This window comes from Scyliorhinus torazame, chromosome 8 (genome assembly GCF_047496885.1).
Source record: "Scyliorhinus torazame isolate Kashiwa2021f chromosome 8, sScyTor2.1, whole genome shotgun sequence".
NCBI lineage: Eukaryota > Metazoa > Chordata > Chondrichthyes > Carcharhiniformes > Scyliorhinidae > Scyliorhinus > Scyliorhinus torazame.
Genome location: NC_092714.1, coordinates 86,874,756 through 86,897,554, shown reverse-complemented (window position 1 = coordinate 86,897,554; position 22,799 = coordinate 86,874,756). Strand labels below are relative to the sequence as shown.

Genomic DNA, 22,799 nt, shown 5'->3' with positions numbered 1-22,799 from the left:
CAGGTCGTAAATTCTCTCTAATGACAATGCAGACACTCAGACATGCAAACACCATTATTTAACATGAATCTAACTAAAGTTTTAACCTTTTCTTACACAGAAACAGAACATTAAACGAGCTTAAAGCTATATCCTATTTCTAATATCTAAAAATACACATAAAGATTATTTAAAAGTCCTCTGTTTCCCATAATTCAGCAACAGGTTTTAGACCATAAGACGTGGGAGCAGAAATGGGCCAGTCGGTTCATTGAGTCTGTTCCACCATTCAATGAAATCACAACTGATCTGATAAAATCCTCAATTCCATATACCTACTTTATCCTCATAACCCTCAATTCCCTTGCTGATCAAAATCTACCTCAGCCAGCTTTGAACATAATTAATGACCCAGCCTCTACAGCCCTCTGAGGTAAAGAACTCCACAGATTTACTACCCTCTGTGAGAAGACATTCCTCACCACTGTCTTAAATGGATGGCCCCTTACTCTGAGATAATGCCCTCTGGTCCTAGACTCACCAACAAGAGGAAGTATCCTTTCAGCATCTACCCTGTCAAGCCCCCTGAGAATCCTAAATGTCTCCATGAAGTCATCACTCTTTCTTCCAAACTCCAATGAGTACAGGCCAAATCCACTCAAGCTCTCATGACAAGAAATTCCCTCAATACCCGGGAATAACCTCATTAATCTTTTCTGGGCCGCCTCCAATGTCGGTATAGAAACCAAAACTGTTCACAGTATTCCAGGTGTGGTCTAACTAGCGCCTTGTATACCTTTAGCAGGACTTCCCTATTTTTATTGAAATAAAGGCCAACATTCTATTTGCCTCCCCAATAACCTGTTGAACTTGCATGGTAGCTTTTGGTGATTTATGCATGAGGATCCCTAAATCCCTTACTGCTGCAGTTTTCTGCAGCCCTCATCCATTTAAATAATATTCAACTCCTTTATTCATCCTACGAAAGTGCATAACTTCACATTTCTCTTCATTATATTCCATTTGTCAAGTTTTTGCCCATTCACATAACCTGTCTATATTCCTCTGTAGACTCTTTGCATCATCCTCACCATTTGCTTTCCAACCTATTTTTGTGTCATCTGCAAAACTGGCAATAGTGCAATCACTTCCCTCAACCTTGTCAATATATTTTTTGTAAATAACTGTGGCCCCAGTACTGATCCCTATGGCACTCCACTAGTTACAGGTTGCCATCCTGTAATGTATTCCAACTCTCCATCATCCATCAGTTAGTCAATCCTCTATCCATGCCCCCAACATAATGTGCTCTTGTCTTATTAAGTAGCCTTTTGTGCTGTACCTTATCAAACACTTTTTGGAAATCCAAGTATATTGCATCTACAGGTTCCCTTGCACCTATCCAGCTCGTTATCACCTCAAAGAATTCTGGGAAATTTGTCAGGCATTATTTTTCCCTGCATGAAGTTATACTGACTCTGCTTGATTGTATTATACATTTCTAAATGCTCTGCTCTTACATTCTTTATATTGTATACTAACATTTTCCCAATGACAGAAGTTAAGCTAACTGGCCTATAGTTATGTTGTTTCACCTTCCTACTTTTTTGAATGAAGGTGTTACATTGGCAGTTTTCCAATCCTTTGGGACTTTTCCAAAATTTAAGGATGCTTGGAATATTACTATCAGTGCGTCCCTTATCTCTGTAGCTACTTCCTTTAATATCCTGGGATGCATCCCATCAGGTCCAGGGGACCTAGCGGCCTTTAGCCCCATTGGCTTCCCTAGTACATTTTCCCTAGTTATTGTTGTTACATTTATTTCCTCCTCCCCTTCTTCCCCTTGATTGATTATTTATTTTTGAAATGTTATTAGTGTCTTCCAATCTGAAGACCGATGCAAAGTATTTGTTTAACTCGTCTGCCATTTCCTGGTTCCCATTATTAATTCCCCATTCTCATTCTCTAAGGGGCCTATGGTCACTTTGACTTCTCTCTTCCTTTTTATATATTTAATCAAACTCTTGTTGTCCGTTTTTATGATACTTGCACGTTTACCGTCATAGTTTATCCTGTCCCTCTTCATTATTATTTGGTCATCTGCTGTTGTTTTTTTAACCTTTTCCAATCCTCTGGTTTACCACTAATCTTTGCCACATTAAATGTTTTTTCTTAAATACTATCCTACTCTTGGTTTATTTTGAGGCACTGTGTAAGCCATCATGTAGTTTTATCAACATTTCTATAAATAGGTGATATGATTAAGTCCCTGCCTTTTCTGGCAAAAACACCCTGATTCCACTGTTCACCCATTTGAAACAGGTGCTTGGCAGCTTTCATATTGTTCATTGGGTTTGCTGTACAATATTTTTGATGTGAATGTTTTTCCTCCTAAGTGTTTCTGAGTTTCTGCAATGCTGCATGTCTTTCTTCACATCCTCAACCACAGTGTTGCTTCCATCACTGGCTGTGATCTCAGCCCGAACCACATTTCTCAATGTGAGCTTTGCAGCCTAATGAAGCTTAACCTGTTTTTGAAAAGCAGTTGAAAACAAGTGGAATTTGACTACCTCTGTAGTGACTTCCAAGATGTAGAAGCTGGAATTCTCTTGCCATTCACTGGCAGCGGGATTCTCTAGTCCCACTACAGAGCACCCCCACTTGTGGTCTTGCAGGTGTGGGGTGGCATAAATTGGAATTCCCATGGACAGTTGAGGGAGCAGTGAATCCCATTGTCAGCGAACAGCGTGTTGACTCCCACCACCGGGAAATACTTCTCTGAGGACCGGAGAGTCCATCCAACATCTTGAATTTGAGAGAGAAAGGAGAGAGATTTTACTGCTCCGTTGATAGATCTCTTCCAGATTCTCTTTTTTAAGGCAGATTCTCTTTTTGGGTGTAGTAACAAAATACATTTCAAGAATAACAATCTTTATTAGTGTCACAAGTAGGCTTACACTAACAATGCAATGAAGTTATTGTGAAACTCCCCTAGCCACCACGGTTATTCTGGTCACATGGCCTCTCTTCCCATTGTGATTTCAGAAGGTAATTGATCAGCTCATTTCTGGACAGACCTTGGTTATTGTTATGGCCTAGGGGATTTGTTTCTTTAATGTTCCAGCCATTAACTCCTGAATATTCCACACTCCATCTTGAAGATACAGGAAGAATGCCCTCGAAATAGTCATTGTCCTGGTAGGTCTTCTGTCTCAACTTGAAATGTAGCTTTATAGAAATGTAAATCGTGAGAGCCCTACAGTTGCGGTTCATCTTTTGAGGTAGTTCTTGACGTCAGCAGATCTGAAATTGCATAAGAAGTTGTCTTGGGAAGTGTTGATTTTAATCCACATTGGAACCTTCCAGAAATTGGCCAACTTGTCATGTCAGTTGACATGTGGTTGCCATTTTAAGTCAGTGTCTTTGCTTATTTGTTCAAATGGCCTTATAAAGAAGTCCAATAAATATTTGACCAGCCAATGGAATTAAAGATTAATATCACACATGCACATGTTATCATGACAATGGCTACAGAGCAGTTTGAGGAGCCATAGGAGCCAGCAACAAAACATACATGAGTCCACTGAAGTAGACAAAACCTTTTCTAGTGGCAGTTATCAAGTTTCAGCTGGTGGAAACAATGATGTCTAGTACAGACTTTCCATTCATCATTCCAACTTTGATGGTCATCTTTAGATCAAAGAATATCTTTCTCATTTTAATTCCTGCGGGTGTGGATAGGAGACAGCAATAACTTGGCTGGCCATCTCTTTGCATGCTTTCTTCAGATGATGTTGGGTGGGAGATTTCAGCCACAAAATAGTAACCTCTCTAACCTACCTCTCTTCCTACAGAATTTAAAAAAAGAATTTAGAGTACCCAATTCATTTTTTCCAATTAATGGGCAATTTAGCATGGCCAATCCACCTAGCCTGCACATATTTGGGTTGTGGGGGTGAAACCCACGCAAATACGGGGAGAATGTGCAAACTCCACACGGACAGTGACCCAGAGCCGGGATCAAACCTGGGACCTCGGCGCCATGAGGCTGCAGGGCTAACTCACTGCGCCACCGTGCTGCCCAATCCTACAGAATTTTAATTGTCAGTTTTATCACTTGTTCCAAACTTTACCTTTGTGCAGGCAGCAAGCTAATTGTCAACTGCTCTTTTAAGACATTCTGCACACCATTTCCTACCCTTCTGTGGCTGTAGTGTCAGGGAAATTCTGATTATCTTGACGTACATGAACAAAATTTAACTATGATTTTAACCATAACTAATTAGATAGACTTTCCTAGGTTACATAATATTGAACCTTTATTGTCAAAAAAAATGAAGACCACCTCTGACTTTGTCCCACATGTAAGGGAGTTGGATGTCCTCCTCAAGGCATTTTTATTTGTTTCTGTTACCTTTTACTGCTTCTAGAAAGGAGACAGCACAAGATTAAATGAAACAATGACTATTTGCAAGTCAACAGGATCCAAGGTCTCATTCATCAGCCAACGCCGAGTTAGTAGTAAGCCTGCGTTTAACAGATGGCTAGCAATCTCCACTGTTGCATTTTGATCGTGGCATGACACCGACGAACAGATTAAGAAAATATCTTGGAAAATGTCTGGGATTCAGATTCCAGTGATGGGAACGATAATATTAATCAACTGAACATGAGATATAACCTCCTCCAGGAAACTCACCCAGCAAATTCAGATGCAGATTAAGTCTAAAAGAAAATTAGAACAGCACAATATCTGTCTCGGAGAGCAGGATAGTGCCATTCTCACACAAGAAATGGCTCCAGTTCCAATCTGGGCATTATTTACAGAGCCCCAGATCTGGTAGCAGCTACGTTTAATATTGATTCAGAACAGTGGAACAGGCAAGCTGTCATTTTTTACAGGATTTCAAATGCTAGTTGTGGCACAGATTATGGAATCATGTTCATTATTGTATGTCACTATAAATTACGGTTTTTGTCATATTTATTTAAATTGAATCTCTGTGAAGCAGTCATTTTATCGACGCATTTTGTTTTGTACGCCATTATAGCATGATTTCCCTTTTGTTTTGATAATTCGTTTTCTTGAAAGGGCTGTGTATCAGAACCCATAGAATCCCGACAGTGCAGAAGGAGGCCATTCAGCCCATTAGGTCTGCACCGGCCCTCTGTAACAGCACCCTACTCAGACCCACACCCCTGTCCTATCCCCGTAATCCTACCTAACCTGCACATATTTGGACATTAAAGGGCAATTGAGCATGGCCAATCCACTTGACATACACATCTTAGGACTGTGGGAGGAAACCAAAGCACCCAGAGGAAATCCACGCAGACATGGGGAGAACGTGAAAACTCCATGCAGTCACCCAAGGCTGGAATTGAACCCGGGTCCCTGGAGTTGTGAGGCAGCAGTGTTAGCCACTGTGCCACTGTGCTGACCCATGAAAGTTTCACTTTTTATTGTGTCTGCCTTTTGAAGTAACATTCTGAGGAACAAAATATGTGGACTGGGGCAGTTTAAAACAGTTAATTCATCTGCATTAAATAAAGTAGACTAACACACTTGTTAAACGTAAATTGTATTTGTCATGAGAATGTCGCTGTAAGAAATGGTTAGCTGCTCATGTTATTGCAGTGATGTCAGAGTGTAGGTGGAGCTGACCTCTGGTTCTGCTTTTTAGTTTCCCTTTGATAAAAGGCTTGGGTGTGTCTGGGTTTTCCAATGAGCTGCAGCTGAAGTTAAACAAAGAGTTGTCCTGTTGATCTCTGCCATCCAAAGACTATCTCTGGATCATTTGGTGAATTCAGAATTATAAATGTTCTCAATAGTGAATGTGAACCTAATGTGCTCCTGTTTAAAGATTTGTTGAGCTTAAAGGATTACTAAGTGTATTATTTGGGGGTTATCTTTGAATTAATGGTTGCTAAGATATTCACTGTTTGTTTTAAAAAGGTTAACTTGAGTTCATAGAATAAACATTGTTCTGTTTTAAAAAATACTGGTCCATTTCTGCTGTACCACACCTGTAGAGTGAGCCGTGTGCTCCCCATACCACAATCAATTAAAAGTTGTGGGTCAGGTGAACTCCATGATACACTTTGGGATTCTCTAAATCCTGACCCATAACATATTAGAATGTTTTAATATACACAGCGTATTAGCTGAATACAATGTTAATCTTGTTTATTTATGGGAAACGAAGGGTACTGCACAGCAATCATTTCATATCTTTTATTGAAGCATGCCACCTAAAATACTTCAAATTGATCATTTGGCCACACTACCAATAAAAAAGCACACACAAAACTTTTGACAACAATTCAAACATTTATGGGAAGTCTAACTGTGCTAATAGGTGCAGACTGAGATTCCTTGTCAGCCTTCAGCAGGTTCACCCAAACATATAGCAATTCAGAGAAAAGACAATACGGTGAAAGTTTCCTACATTTTGATCGTCTTTGGATCTTAATTCATCCTTATAAGGCACTTTGTTGTAGCCACTGAAAACGGAAAAAAAACTATCTTTTCTGTGCAGTAAGAATGCAGACCAGACATGTATAAAACAGAAGCATTATGGTCTCATAGGAAACTACACGTGCAGCTGTTTGGAAAGAATTATCAGGATCTCTCCATTGGACTTTTAAAAAAAATTTAGTGTACCCAATTAATTTTTTCCAATTAAGGGGCAATTTAGCGAGGCCAATCCACCTAGCCTGCACATCTTTGGGTTGTGCAGCCGAAACCCACGCAAACACGGGGAGAATGTGCAAACTCCACACGGACAGTGACCCAGAGTCGGGATCGAACCTGGGACCTCGGCGCGTGAGGCTGCAGGGCTAACCCACTGCACCACCGTGCTGCCCTCCATTGGACTTTTTGCCATTGACTAAGAAATTAGTTATAATAATCTGAGCCAGATTATGAATTCTTGGAACCTTTGAGCCTTATTCCCAACCACTTACATTCAGACAGTAAGGTGTAGTAAAACCCATGAAGAACTAAGTATGTAAAGTGTTTACACGCTGCATTAATAATAAAGCAAATCATATCACGTTATCCTGTAATTCAATTGTTTCCATGCAGTTTTTCTGCATTATGTTGTGTTTTATGACAGACCCCGTATTTGATTGAGGTGACTGGGCACAGGTCTGTGCGTTAATTTGTACCTTCATCAAATATGCTGCATGATTGTATATTACACCAAACCCCTCAAACCTGCAGCCATGTTTAATGTGCTCTCTCTTTGGTAGAGCAAGATCTTGTTGGAGTTGGGTTGAGTCAAAGTTAGATATTTGTGGCCAAGGGAAAAAATAACACATGGTACATTTAGGCTAAACAAGTCCAGTTCCAGACCAGAGACGGGCAGGAAATCTGGGCGTACTAACTTCAAGACCGGATAAAAATACAAACAAAAATTATGGACCGAAAACAGCATCTCTTAACAATTTTGACACATTTGTCTATTTTCTGAAGCAAGACAATAAATGTTTAACCTTTAATATTTGTTGCATAGTCTTAATTTATCTGAATTGGTTAATTTATTGTAAATAATTTCCCTGCCACTCAAGCGTTTGCATCAGTCTATGATGTACATAGCTCTGGAAATTACCCAGAAATACCTCAAGGGGTGGTGGATCATTTTCACAACAGCTTTTTGACTCAATTGCAATGCTTTTGCACATGAAAATAACCCAAACAACATTGCTGAACCACAAAATATTTTGAAAGCTTAAGTGCAATACAATGCCAGCTGACTCTTTTTTTTACACAATTGCATTTTCTGGAGATCTAAGTTTTTTCTTTATTTGTGTATTATTCTTCACCACTACACAATATGCATCTTTAGCAATGAACAATGAAAAGTCAGCAATGAACAATGAAAAGTTATGTGAAATGGCCCAGCCTTTTGAAAACACATGAATTTTTAGTTTATAGGCTAATTGCAAGACGATCAGTGGAATAAAACATTCATATAGTTATCGCCAGTGTCTTCACCATCACTGCTGGTTGCTATTGGCCTGCTCAGCTGCTGTTTGTTGTCCTGATCATCCGTGTCAGACGGGTTTTTCAGGATTATATTGATTTGGTTTGGTAAGTTGACTCTCGACTTCCGCTGCTGCAAAACAATTTTAACATGAAAGGAAAGTCAGACAAGGAAAACACGAGTTGATATCTCAATCAAGGTTTTTTGATGTAAGAAGTCACCTTTCTACAAACAAATTTTAGAAATACGCAAGGGATGTAGAAAGCTAGAACGTTCTTTCCCCCAAAAGGCTGTGGATGGTGGATCAGTTGAAGCATTCAAAAATGAGATCTGAATGCTTTTCGCGTGATCCAATTGAATATATGTAAAGGCTCAGGGAACTGAATACTCTATTCTTTTTATTTATGTTTCCATCCTCCCCACCTCCAATAAAGTGTGATGTGATAGTGTAACTGGCATTGAAACGACGTCCCCTGTTGCACTACTGAAACTGCTCTTACCAAGGTCACAAATAACATCCCATATGACTGTCACAAAGGTAAATTTTCCTTCCCTGTCTTTCTTGACCTGTGATGTGGAGATGCCGGCGTTGGACTAGGGTGAGCACAGTAAGAAGTCTTACAACACCAGGTTAAAGTCCAACAGGTTTGTTTCAAACACTAGCTTTCGGAGCACTGCTCCTTCACCTGAGGAAGGAGCAGTGCTCCGAATGCTAGTGTTTGAAACAAACCTGTTGGACTTTAACCTGGTGTTGTAAGACTTCTTTCTTAATCTGATTGCCCTCTTCAACGCAACTGAGCACACCATTCTCCTCCAATGATTCTTGTTTAGCTGGGTTGGATTACCCTCAAGTGGTTCCATGCTTATCTATCTAATTGCATCCATTGAATCACTGCAATGGCTTCTTTTTCGCTTCCCGCACTGTTACCTCTACTGTACCCAAGGATCTATTTTTGGTCCTCATCTATTTCTCATCTACATGCCGATCATCAGCGACATCATCCAAAAGCATTGTTATTATTCATGTGTATGCTCCCAAAACCTCACCATCATCTTTCTCGACTCTTCCACCATTTCTTAAATTTCGGACTGCTTATCCAACATCCAGTGCTGGATGAGCAGAAATTTCCTGCAACTATATATTGGGAAGATTGAAGCCATTGTTTTCAGTCTCAGCTCCAAACTTAGATCCCCAATTACTGACTCCAACCCCTTCATTGGCAATAGTCAAAGATCACGCCAGCCTGTCCACAACTTTGCTGTCACATTTGATCGAGAGAGGAGGTTCAACTTCATATTTGTGCCATCACTAAGACTGCCTATTTCTCCCTCCGTAATGTCCCTGGACTTTGTCCCTGCCTCAGTTCATCTGGTGCTGAAACCCTCAATCTGACCTTTATTAGCTCTGAACTCAACTATTCCAATCAGTTCAGGCTGATCTGCTACATTCTACACTCCATAAAGTTGAGATAATCAGAAACTCTGCTATTTGTGTCTTAACTTGTACCAAGTACAATTGCCTTATCATCTCTGTGCTCGCTGACCAACATTGGTTCCTGATCAAACAATAACTTAACTTTAAAATTAACATTCTGGCATTCAAATCCCTCCATGGCCTTGCCTGTTACTGCAGGTGCAACAGCCGGTGAAGAAGACAAATGATATGTTGGCCTTCATAGCGAGAGGACTTGAGTACCGGAGCAGGGATGATTTGTTGCAGTTATGCAGGCCTTGGTGAGACCATGCTTAGAATATTGTGTGCATTTTCGGTCTCCTTATCTGAGAAAAGATGTTCTTACTATGGAGGGTGTGTAGCAAAGGTTTACCAGGCTGGTTTCCGAGATGGAGGACTGACACATGTTATTTACAGCACAGAAGGAGGCCATTCAGCCCATCGTTTCTGCACCCGCTCCCAAAAGAGCAACCTAGCTCGTCCAATTCACTAGCCCAATCTCCGTAGCCCTCTCAATTCATCACTTTCAAATATATATCCAGCTCTCTTTTGAACCCTCGTTCGGAATCCATTCTCCCAGACAGCACATTCCAAACCCCCAAAACTCTCTGAATAAAGACATTTCTCCTCATCTCACTCCTTGCTCTCTTGTTGACCATCTTGAAATTGTGACCCCCTAGTCACTGTCAAACCAACTAGTGGAAACAGAATATTCTTCTTTACCCTGTCAAAATTGTTCACAATTTTAAACACCTCAATAAGATCACCTCTTAATCTTCTCTGCTCTAAGGAGGAAAAGCCCAATTTCTTCAATCTTTCATTGTGTCTAAAATTCCTCATTCCTGGTATCATACTAATAACTTTCCTCTGCACTCCCTCCAGGGCTTTAACATCCTTCCATAAATAAGGTGCCTAGAACTGAATGCAAAACTTCAAATGTGGTCTGACCAATGATTTGTCGAAGTGTAGTATCACTTCCTTGCTTTTATGCTCTATGCCTCTATTTATAAACCCAAGGATGCTATAAGCCTTCTTAACAACTGTTTCAATTTGCCTGCCCACCTTCAGAGAATTATGCACTTGAACCCCGAGGTCCCTCTGCCCCTGTATTCCCCTCAAAATTGTACCATTGAGCCTATATTGTCTCCCCTTGTTTCTTCTGACAAAATGCGTTACCTCACATTTCGCTGCATTTGCCAGGTGTCTGCCCATTTGGCCAACTTGTTATTGTCCCTCTGAAGTCACTCAGCATCATGCTCACAATTCTCTATTTCCCCTAGCTTAGTATCATCTGCAAATTTAGAGATTTTTCCCTCAACACCAATCTCTAAATAATTTATGTAAATCAGAAAAAGCAAGGGTCCCAATACTAAACCCTGGGGAGCACCACTTTCAACTTGACTCCAGTCTGAGAAATGCCCAACTATACCTGCCCTCTGTTTCCTATCTCTTTGACAACTTTAAATCCATGCTGCCAAGGACCCATCAATCCCAATGATTCTTAATTTGCTAACAAACCTGCCATGTGGCACTCTAGCAAATGCTTTCTGAAAGTCCAAATATACAACATCCACGGCACTTCCTTCATCCACTGCCTGTGTCACCTCGTCAAAGAACTCAATTAAATTTGTCAGACATGACGTGCCCTTGACAAAGCCTTGTTGACTGCCTAGTAGTAACTTATTTTTCTTTAAGTGTCTATTTGTCTCATCCTGTATTATGGCTTCCATCAGTTTTCTCACTATTGATGTCAAGCTGACAGGTCTGTAGTTTCCTGGGTTATCCTTTGCCTCTTTCTGAAACAACGGCATCACATTTGCAATCTTTCAGTCCCTGGGATTTATCCTGTGTTCAGAGAGGCCTGGAAAATTTCTGTCAATAGCACTACAATATGCTCCCTTAACTCTCTCAGTAATCTAGGATGCATCCCATCAGGGCCTGGCGACTTCCCTACCTGGAGTGCTGCCGCCTTTTTAGCACCTTTTCTTTATCTATCACTATACTGCTCAGTTGCTCAACACCCACATTTTCAACTGGGCCATTGTCACCATCTTCTAATTTGGTAAAGGCAGGAGCAAAGTACTCATTTAGTACCTCTGCCATACCCTCTGCTTCAGTGAGTAGTTTACCCTTGCTTGTCCCTTATGGGCCAAACTCTGTCCTTCACTAATCTTTTACTATTAATATGCTTGAAGAACATTTTGCTATTTGTTTTAGCACAGCCTGTAATCCTTTCTCATGCTTCTTCTTAGCCTTCCTTATTCCAGCCTTAGCCTCTCTCCTGCATTTGAGATACTCTTCCTGATTTCTATTATTATTCTGGCATGCATCACATGCCTCTTTTTTCTTCCTTATTTTATCATCAATATCCTTAGTCATCCACAGTACTCTAGCTTTGGATACCTCATATTTATTTCTCATGGGTACATACCTAGCTTGCACTCTAGTCATCTCTTCTTTGAAGGTCTCCCATTTTTCATCGACTGTTTTATTCACCTAAATGCGTTTCCAATCAACCTGCTCCAGTTCAACTTTTAGACCCCTAAAATGTGCCCTTTTCCAGTCTGGGATCTTAATCTGTGACTGATTCTTATCCTTTTACAACTTAATATTGAATCGTATTTTATTATGATCACTACTTCCCAATGGCTCCCTCACTCTGACGTACTCTGCCTGCCCTGCCTCCCCATGCTAAGGGGAGGACAAGGCACCCATGGCTGATGAGGGAAGTCAAGGACAGCATAAAAGTGAAAGAAAAAGCATACAAGGTGGACAGGATTAGTGGGAAGCCAGAGGATTGGGAAGTCTTTAAAAGTGAGCAGAGGACAACTAAAAAAGCAATAAGGGAGGAGAAGATGAAATATGAGTGCAAGTTAGCTAGTAATATAAAGGAAGATAGGAAGAGTTTTTTTCATTATATAAAAGGTAAGAGAGAGACAAAAATAGATATTGAACCAATGGAAAATGTGGCCGGAGAAGTAATAATAGGAAACAAAGAAATGGCAGAGGAACTGAATAGTTACTTTACGTCAGTCTTCACGGTGGAAGACATTAGTGGGATGCCAGAGCGCCAGGAGAATCAGGACGCAGAGGTGAGTGCAGTGACCACCACTAAGGAGAAGGTTCTGGGGAAACTGAAAGGTCTGAAGGTGGGTAAATCACCTGGACCGGATGGACTACAACCCAGGGTTCTAAAAGAGATAGCTGAGGAGATTGTGGAGGCATTGGTGGTGAATTTTCAGGAATCACTGGAGGAAGGAAGGTTCCCAGAGGACTGGAAAGTGGCTAATGTAACACCACTGTTTTAGAAGGAAGGGAGGCAGAAGACGGGAAATTATAGGCCGGTTAGCCTGACTTTGGTCATTGGTAACATTTTAGAGTCCATTATTAAAGATGAATTCGCGGAGTACTTGGAAGTGCACAATAAAATAGGACTGAGTCAGCACGGCTTGCTTGGTCAAGGAGAGGTCATATCTGACAAATCTGGTAAGAGTTTTTTGAGGAAGTAACAAGGATGTTAGACAAAGGAGAACCAGTGGATTTCCAGAAGTTCTTTGACAAGGTGTTTCATAGGAGACTGTTAAATAAGTTAAGAGCCCATGGTGTTAAGGGTAAGATCCTGGCATGCATAGAGGATTGGATGACTGGCATAAAGGGGTCTTTTTCAGGATGGTAGCCAGTTCCTAGTGGTGTGCGGTGTGCCTCAATGGTTGGTGCTGGGACCACAACTTTTCACAATATACATTAATGATCTGGAAGAAGGAACTGAAGACACTGTTGCTAGGTTTATAGATGATACAAAGATCTGTAGAGGGACAGGTAGTATTGAGGAAGCAGGCAGGCTGCAGAAGGACTTGGACAGGCTAGGAGTGTGGGCAATGAAGTGGCAAATGGAATACAATGTGGAAAAGTGTGAGGTTATGCACTTTGGAAGGAGAAATAGAGGCATAGACTTTTCTAAATGGGGAGATGCTTAGGAAATCAGAAGCACAAAGGGACTTGGAAGACCGTGTTCACGATTCTTTTAAGGTTAACGTGCAGGTTCAGTCGGCAGTTAGGAAGGCAAATGCAATGTTAGCATTCATGTCGAGTGGGCTAGAATAAAAGACCAGGTATGTCCTTCTGAGGCTATGTAAGGCTCTGGTCAGACCCCATTTGGAGTATTGTGAGCAGTTTTGGGCCCCGTATCCAAGGAAGGATGTGCTGGCCTTGGAAACGGTCCAGAGGAGGTTCACAAGAATGATCCCTGGAATGAAGAGCTTGTCGTTGAGGACTCTGGGTCTGTACTAATTGCAGTTTAGAAGGATGAGGAGGGATCATATTGAAACTTACAGGATACTGTGAAGCCTGGATAGAGTGGACATGGAGAGGATGTTTCCACTTGTAGGAAAAACTAGAACCAGAGGACACAATCTCAGACTAAAGGGACGATCCTTTAAAACAGAGATGATGAGGAATTTCTTCAGCCAGAGGGTGGTGAATCTGGAACTCTTTGCCGCAGAAGGCTGTGGCGGCCTGTGTCTTTAAGGCAGAGATAGATAGGTTCTTGATTAAAAAGGGGTTATGGGGAGAAGGCAGGAGAATGGGGATGAGAAAAATATCAGCCATGATTGAATGGCGGAGCAGACTCGATGAGCCGAGTGGCCTAATTCTGCTCCTCTGTCTTATGGTCTTATTTCCTCGGACCAGACCTGGCACAGCTTTCTCCCTGATAGGACTGGAAATGTACTGTTACGGAAAGTTCTCCTGCACACACTGCAGGAATTTCTCCCCTTCTATGCCCCACACTCTACCCGCTTCCCAGTCTATCTTAGGGTAATTGAAATCCCCAACTATCGCAACCCTACTTTCCCTGCAGGTTTCCATGATCTGCTTACAAATGCTCTCTTCACCTCCTCCCGACTATTTGGAGGTCTATAGTAAATACCAAACTAGGTCACCGCTCCCTTCCTGTTTCTCACCTCCAACCATATAGATTCTAATTCAGGAACTGCATCTGGTTCAAGAACAATGATACTATCTTTGACCAAGATTGCTACATCTCCTCCCTTTGTACCTACCCTGTTCCGACTAAAAACCTTGTAACCCGGGATGTTAAGTATCCAGTTCTGTTCTGGCTTGAGGCATGATTTGGTCAATGCTACTATGTCATATGTCCCAAGAGCAATTTTTGCTTCCAGTTTCCCAATTCTGTTCATTATACTCCATGCATTTACATACATACACTTTAACCCTGCCCTTATCTCTTCCTTGCCCTTTGGGAGGCGACCATTTGTTTGTTCATTGTCAACACTCAAGCCTCCTCTCACTTTCTTTTCCCTATTCTCATTGGTACTTCTAAAACTAGGCCCATTAGTCAACCCCCCCCCCCCCCCCCCCCCCACTCTGGTGGGTTAGGTCGGAGAGGATTGTATTTGCTGGAGTTTAAGAGGATGAGGGGACTCTCATAGAAACATATAAAATTCTAACACGAGTAGACAGGGTAGATACACAAGCAAGCTGGTGTATTTGAGACAACTATGGTCAAAACCAAGAGTGTAAAATTTTCAACAGAAGGTGCAATTACCAGCCTTCACATTGATCATCTTTCCAATGGCATGGGAATCCAGAACCAGGGGTCACAGTCTGAGGTTATGGGGAAGACCATTTAGGACTGAGATGAGAAGAAATTCCTTCACTCAGAGAGTGGTGAGCCTGTGGAATTCTCTGCCACAGAAAATATTGAGGGCGGGATTTACCGAGCAACCTGCCGCATGTTTTCCAGTGGCATAGGTGACCCGCCAGTGGGATTTTCTGGTCCCGCCATTGTCAACAGGGTTTCCCGTTGACTGCACCCCTCATCGCTGGGAAACCCGTGCACCGTCAGTGAGACGGAATATTCCGCCGGCGAAAACAGCTGGCAAATTCCGCCCTGTATGTGGGAACAGGTTACTGAGTTGGATGATGAGCCATGATCGTGAGGAATGGCGGAACAGGCTCAAATGGACGAATGGTCCAGTCCTCTTCCTATTTTCCACGTTTCATCTCCGTAATCTCTTTCAGCCCCACAATCCTCTGTTTCTCGAATTCTAGCCTCTTCTGCATTTCCAATGCTAAAAAAGTCCACCATTGGAGGCTGTTCCTTCAGTTGCTTAGACACAAGTTCTGGAATTCCCTCCCTAACCACCCCACTTCTCCAGCATGCTACCCTCATTTAAGACATCCCTTAAAACCCACACCCTTGATCAAGCCTTTGGTCATCTAATCTAATATCTCCTCATGTGGCTTGGTATAGTTTGAGAATGTTCCTTGGAACATTTCATGAAGTTAAAGATGCTATATAAATGGCTGTTGTTGTTTAATAAAGTTCATTATCTTGAATGGGATGCATACCTAATCTAGGCTTTTCAATCCCGAAATGATAGCCTAATTTTAAGGGTTTGTTCTTTTTAAATAGCGTGCTTTCTAGTAAATTGGAAGAATTGAATAAATAAGAAAATGTGTGAATAAGCATAATTCAGTTCAACAATGACACATTAATTGGATAAATGTAAAAATTATTTGAGGGCAACAAATAAAATGAAGTGTATATTTATTATAGTCTGTTTATTAAATTACTTAATGCAGTCTGAATTATCAAGTGAATTTATCTTTAAATATAGTAAATTCTTGTTACTTACATGGACGAAGCGTAGCAAAATAAAAATGATTCCAATGGCTAGCACTGCCAGAACTACACCAATGCTAACATATACAGGTAGCCTGGAGGACTTGGTGTATTCGTTTGCATCTAGAAAGACAGAAATCATGTTTCTTTACACTGAATATAGCTAGGAAGTTAACCGATTCCAAGTTTGCATAATAATATAATACACTGTTGTTAATTAATGCAACTAATGAAGTTTGTGTTCAGATATAAATAGGTATTTCCTGATATAACTTCAGAAAATCCAAGGTAAAGATAAGAACATAAGAACCAGGAGCAGGAGTAGGCCTTCAAGCCTGCTCTGTCATTCAATGAGATCATGGCTGATCTTATTGATCATTCAATTGATATATTCAATTGTGTCACGATGTCAGATTTAATTCTGTGGTGGGACACGTAAAAGCAAATTGTCAAAGTTACATCAAATTATATTATATATGTTCATCTGTTTCTAACTCTAGAAATCTTACTTGTAACATGAATTGAAAGTATTGTGTATTAAAAATCTGACACATTTAGAACTACTGTATATACTCACGGGATGGTTGACCTTGTGTTAAATTTGACCCTGTCAGGGAAACAGATAGTTTTATGTGATTTAATAATAATAATCTTTATTGTCACAAGCAGGCTTACATTAACACTGCAATTAAGTTACTGTGAAAAGCCCCAAGCCACCACATTCTGCCGTCTGTTCGGGTACACTGAGAGAGAATTCCGAATGTCCAAATTACTTGTGGGAGGAAACCGAAGCACCCGGAAGAAACCCACGCAGTCACAGGGAGAACATGCAGACTCCGCACAGAAAGTGAACCAAGCCGGGAATCGAACCTGGGAACCTGGCGCTGTGTATTGTTAAATATTAGAAATAATACATTGTTTTAAGTGTTTTAATTTAGCTTTGCTGTGTGAGGAAGGGTAAACCTAAAGTTAGATTTATGTTCTGTGTTTTTTATGGTTTTCATTCAAAATATGCTTTTATTGTGCTTAGAGAGGGTTATGGTGTGAAAAGTAAACAACCTGGGAGAAAGTAACCAGGGGTACCTTAAGGGCAGGAAAGATTTTAGGTTCAGATTTTGCTGGATCTATACCAGTTGGCAATAGGCAATGAGAGGGAAGGCAGCACCCACAGCTCTGCTAGAAGCAGAAACACTATACAATGGAGTCCGGTGCACAAAGACAAGCTCCAGGGAAACTAAAGGACAGTTAGTTCTAGAAACCAGGGAATGGCAACGAAGTTCCAGGAATATTGAAGTGAAGAAAACCAAAGAGGAAGTGCCTTTGGAGCAGGACACTGCTTACGAAAGTCAAAGTCAGACTTGGGTAGAGAAGAACTGATGTGGTTGGCTACAGACATGCCACATACCTGAAACAATCATAAGGTTTGGTGTCCCTGTTTCCAGTATTTGAAGTAATAGTATTCCGTTGGGGACTGAGTACCTGTGTTTGTGCAAAAGCATTAAGACAAAGAAAACTTGAAAGAGAGGTGGAAAACCTGGTGTTGGATTACTTGTTAAAAAATAGAGTGGAAGTTTGTTTGACAGGATAGTTGGAAAACCTTGGGTGCAGTTTTGATGCAAACGGGAGGTGGAGAGTATTGTTTGAAAGAAGACTTTAAAGCAAGTGTCACCTGTGAGGATTGTGAGAGAAATCCATGGAAGATTGGTTGACTGACATTGGCCATTTGGCTTCAAAGTGGGGTGTTATTTTTTTGGAAACTGTACACATTTGTGGGAACACTGTATCTGAAGCATACTTTTCATGTTTGATCAAAAAAAATTCTTGTGGTTGAAACTAATTAGCGATCCTGTGACTCTGTTCCTCCACGTTTTCTTAAAAAAAAGTAAAAATTAAGGGGCGGGATTCTCTATGCCAGAAACTAAGTATTGATGCTGGGACTGAATCAGTGACATTCTATGACAGCAAAATTGGCGCAGTTCGCAGATGAATCCAGCGACCGTTAAGGGGCTAGCACCAGCACCATGTGGAACACGACCGATTTCCATTGGAAAAAGCTGACTGCTTTGCCGGATTCGGGATTGACACTCGGGAGGCTGACAAGCTGAAGCCTCACATAAGCACTCCGCTCCCCTCACACACCAACCCAGCCAAAAAGATGGCAGCAGGGAAAGAGGCACCGCGGTTCACCGATGCTGAGCTGGAGCCTCTGCGTGACGCAGTGGGGGAGAGGCGGGCTACCCGCCACCACGGGGTGGCGAGGCGGTTGCCACATGCTGCCGTGCACCGGTCCTGAGCGTAGGTGGGAGAAGTCATGAGCGCAGTGGGCAGCACCGCCGGGACCGGACAATAGTGCCACAAGAAAGTTCACAACCTCCTCAGAATGGTCAGGGTGAGCATCCCCTGTGCTGCATGCATCCGACTGTCTAACAGCGTGCATTTTCTGTCTCTCCATCCACCTTCAATGCCACCCCCTCACCCCCCCCCCAAGGGAAGGCGGCGCACAACTGCCGAGAGAGGTAGAACACCGGAGAGTGACTGCCGGACCTGCGGCCCATCACTGTAGCAGAGCAGCTGGCATTAGACCTGGTCGGTGAGCCCGGTCGGCATTGGACGAGCAGGTGAGACCTCGCTGAGTTGCAGTTTCCCATGGCACGTGTGTCCGCACCCCCACACCCACCACCACCACCCCTCCACACCCACAGCCCCCCACCACTGCCCCTTCCACCACCCCACGGCCCCCTCCACCACCACCCCCCACACGTCCCCCACACTGCCCCCTCCACCATCCCTCCACCCCAACACCCCCCTGCACATGGCCCGCCGCATCACACCCACATTCCCCCAGGACCCCACCACCATCCCCTTACCCCCCAAAATTGCCTCTCTACCATACCCACCACTCCCATGCCCCCCCCCGCCCCACACTTCCCCCTCCACCGCCACCCATCACCCCAACACACGGTCCAACCCCAACGCCAACCCCAACTGGAAGAGGAGGAAGACACCGACATGGACGGGAGCCCTCGACCTGTAGCCGGAGACACCAGTCTGGGGACGACACTGAATTTCCACTGCAGCTGTATCCAGCATCCCCCATCATCCCAGAAACACTCACTTTGATTGGGCACTTTAGTGAAGAGACTCCTGGGGCACTATCTGGCACACACGTGCTGTGGAACATCAGGTGGAGGCAGTAACTCCCGAGGGGCCGGATGGTTGGAGGGCGGTCCAAATCCAGGGACTAGCTGCCGTCCGGATAGGTTTGGGTTTCTGGAAAGGGCTGTCCCATCTATAGTAGAGATGCAGTCAGAGAGCCAGAGACTATATGGTGGGGGTGGGAGGGGAGGGGGGGGGGGGGGGCTGTTGGGAACCATCTTGTACCTGGAGGTGCAGTGGGAGGAGTCAAACTGTGCGTAGGAGCAGGAGGTGGTGCCAACCATGCATGCCACCCAGGCCAACACCGCATGGGTGGCACCTGTGGTGGAGGCCTTGGAGGCTAAGGTTTCGGCCATGGTTCAGGATGTCCAAGGCCTGGGGCATTCTGTGTGGGTGGTGGCCGAGGCCCAGGACAGGGCTGTCGTATCACAGCCAGCCATGTTCAAGTGTCACCTGGAAATTGCAGCGGCGCTCCTGAGCAAGGCCCAGTTACAGCAGGCCATGACTGAGAACATCAGCCTCAGACACAAAGGGAGGTGGTGCAGCCACTGGCTGATGTGGCAGTGATCCAGAAGGTGGTGGCAGAGTCGCAGCCAGATGTGGCGTAATCCCAGAGGGAAGTGGTCCACTCCCTGTGCTCCAAGGCGTGAGCATTGTGTCCCTAGTCGTGGCGGGCATGGGCCTTCTCGACTGACAGCGCCAAGCGGAGGGGGAGCCTCAGGGATTAGCTCCGCCCACACTCCCATCCCGTGGAGTATTCCGGAGGCCGTCGGGCACCCAGAGGAAGGAGGAGGTGCTGGGGCCCGTGCCGGTGACTCCTGCAAGGACTCACACCCCCATGTCCCGGGCACAGCTGATTGGCAGCAGGCAGAACGGGGCCGCACCACGCCACCTGGGACACCCAAACAGCAGTTGGGCCCATCCAAGCCCGGTCGTCCCAGAAGATGGCCGCCAAAGGGGACCCAGGTCACAGGGTGGGATTTGCAGCAGGCCGCCTTCACTCCTGATGCACCGTCTGGAGATTCACCTAGGAGTAGCATTAGGGCCCATAAGGCCAGAAATGTAGACACCAGTTAAGTTGCACGGCACAATATAGTGATGGAGTTCGGGCATAATGCTGTATCTATTAGATGACATTAAACACCTGTGCACAATGTTACAACTTGCTTCGGTGCTCTGTCGGAAGTGTGTGAGGCATGGGATGGGTGGCTGGGATGCAGCGGGGAGGGCGGGTTTTGTGGACATTGGGGTGGGCTTGGCCCAGGGACCTGCATCTCAGCCAGTGCTCACTGCTCCTGTATCCCATGCCTCCCACTCCCCACCCCAGCCTAACCTCCTCCACCTGAGGGATCTGATGGGACATAGAATATAGAACATAGAACATTACAGAGCTGTACAGGCCCTTAGGCCCTCGATGTTGCGCCGACCTGTAAAACCACTCTGAAGCCCATCTACACTATTCCCTTATCGTCCATATGTCTATCCAATGACCATTTGAATGCCATTAATGTTGGCGAGTCCACTACTGTTACAGGCAGGGCATTCCACGCCCTTACTACTCTGAGTAAAGAACATACCTCTGACATTTGTCCCATATCTATCTCCCCTCAATTCAAAGCTATGTCCCCGCGTGCTAGACATCACCATCCGAGGAAAAAGGCTCTCACTGTCCACCTTATCTAATCCTCTGATCATCTTGTATGCCCCAATTAAGTCACCTTTTAACCTTCTTCTCTCTAACGAAAACAGCCTCAAGTCCCTCAGCCTTCCCACATAAGATCTTCCCTCCATACCAGGCAACATTCTGGTAAATCTCCTCTGCACCCTTTCCAATGCTTCCACATCCTTCCTATAATGCGGCAACCAGAATTGCCGCAATACTCCAAATGCGGCCGCACCAGAGTTTTGTACAGCTGCAACATGACCTCATGGCTCCGAAACTCAATCCCTCTACCAACAAAAGCTAACACACCGTACGCCTTCTTACCAACCCTCTCAACCTGGGTGGCAACTTTCAGGGATCTATGTACATGGACACCGAGATCTCTCTGCTTATCCACACTGCCAAGAATCTTCCCATTAGCCTAGTACTCTGTCTTCCTGTTATTCCTTCCAAAATGAATCAGCTCACAGTTTTCTGCATTAAACTCCATTTGCCACCTCTCAGCCCAGCTCTGCAGCTTATCTATGTCCCTCTGTAACTTGTAACATCCTTCTGCACTGTCCACAACTCCACCGACTTTAGTGTCATCTGCAAATTTATTCACCCATCCTTCTGCGACCTCCTCCAGGTCATATGGAGGATAAGGTTGAATCCATTTGAGTGGAAGTCAGGAATAGTAAGGCGAAAAAGTCACTGATAGGAGTAATCTATAGGCCACCAAATAGTAACATTATGGTGGGGCAGGCAATAAACAAAGAAATAACAGATGCATGTAGAAATGGTACAGCAGTTATCATGGGGGATTTTAATCTACATGTTGATTGGTTTAACCAGGTCGGTCAAGGCAGCCTTGAGGAGGAGTTTATAGAATGTATCCGCGATAGTTTCCTCTAACAGTATGTAATGGAACCTACGAGGGAACAAGCGGTCCTAGATCTGGTCCTGTGTAATGAGACAGGATTGATTCAGGATCTCATAGTTAGGGATCCTCTCGGAAGGAGCGATCACAATATGGTGGAATTTAAAATACAGATGGAGGGTGAGAAGGTAAAATAAAGCACTAGTGTTTTGTGCTTAAACAAAGGAGATTACAATGGGATGAGAGAAGAACTAGCTAAGGTAGACTGGGAGCAAAGACTTTATGGTGAAACAGTTGAGGAACAGTGGAGAACCTTCCAAGTGATTTTTCACAGTGCCCAGCAAAGGTTTATACCAACAAAAGAAAGGACGGTAAAAAGAGGGAAAATCGACCGTGGATATCTAAGGAAATAAGGGAGAGTATCAAATTGAAGGAAAAAACATACAAAGTAGCAAAGATCAGTGGGAGACTAGAGGACTGGGAAATCTTTAGGGGGCAACAGAAAGCTACTAAAAAAGCTATAAAGAAGAGTAAGATAGATTATGAGAGTAAACTTGCTCAGAATATAAAAACAGATAGTAAAAGTTTCTACAAATACATAAAACAAAAAAGAGTGGCTAAGGTAAATATTGGTCCTTTAGAGGATGAGAAGGGAGATTTAATAATGGGAGATGAGGACATGGCTGAGGAACTGAACAGGTTTTTTGGGTCGGTCTTCACAGTGGAAGACACAAATAACATGCCAGTGACTGATGGAAATGAGGCTATGACAGGTGAGGACCTTGAGAGGATTGATATCACCAAGGAGGTAGTGATGGGCAAGCTAATGGGGCTAAAGGTAGACAAGTCTCCTGGCCCTGATGGAATGCATCCCAGAGTGCTAAAAGAGATGGCTAGGGAAATTGCAAATGCACTAGTGATAATTTACCAAAATTCACTAGACTCTGGGGTGGTCCCGGCGGATTGGAAATTTGCAAACATGACACCACTGTTTAAAAATGGAGGTAGGCAGAAAGTGGGTAATTATAGGCCAGTGAGCTTAACTTCGGTAGTAG

At 43.5% G+C, this 22,799-nt stretch overlaps 1 protein-coding gene across 2 annotated transcripts in view; it reads right to left on the bottom strand.

Annotated features, from left to right (window-relative positions):
• Positions 1–6,200: 6,200 nt before the first annotated feature.
• The window catches only part of LOC140428755 (T-cell immunoreceptor with Ig and ITIM domains-like), a 131,127-nt gene continuing 114,528 nt past the window's right edge, over positions 6,201–22,799 (bottom strand). Inside the window, exons 3-5 of one of the 2 annotated variants that reach the window (XM_072515460.1) lie at positions 16,644–16,673; positions 16,080–16,189; positions 6,201–8,099 (exon numbers count right to left, since the gene is read on the bottom strand). In XM_072515460.1, coding sequence (XP_072371561.1) covers positions 7,935–8,099; positions 16,080–16,189; positions 16,644–16,673 — 305 coding nt within the window. In that variant the 3' untranslated portion in view covers positions 6,201–7,934. The remainder of the gene's footprint in view (positions 8,100–16,079; positions 16,190–16,643; positions 16,674–22,799) is intronic. The other variant, XM_072515461.1, reaches the window with a different exon arrangement.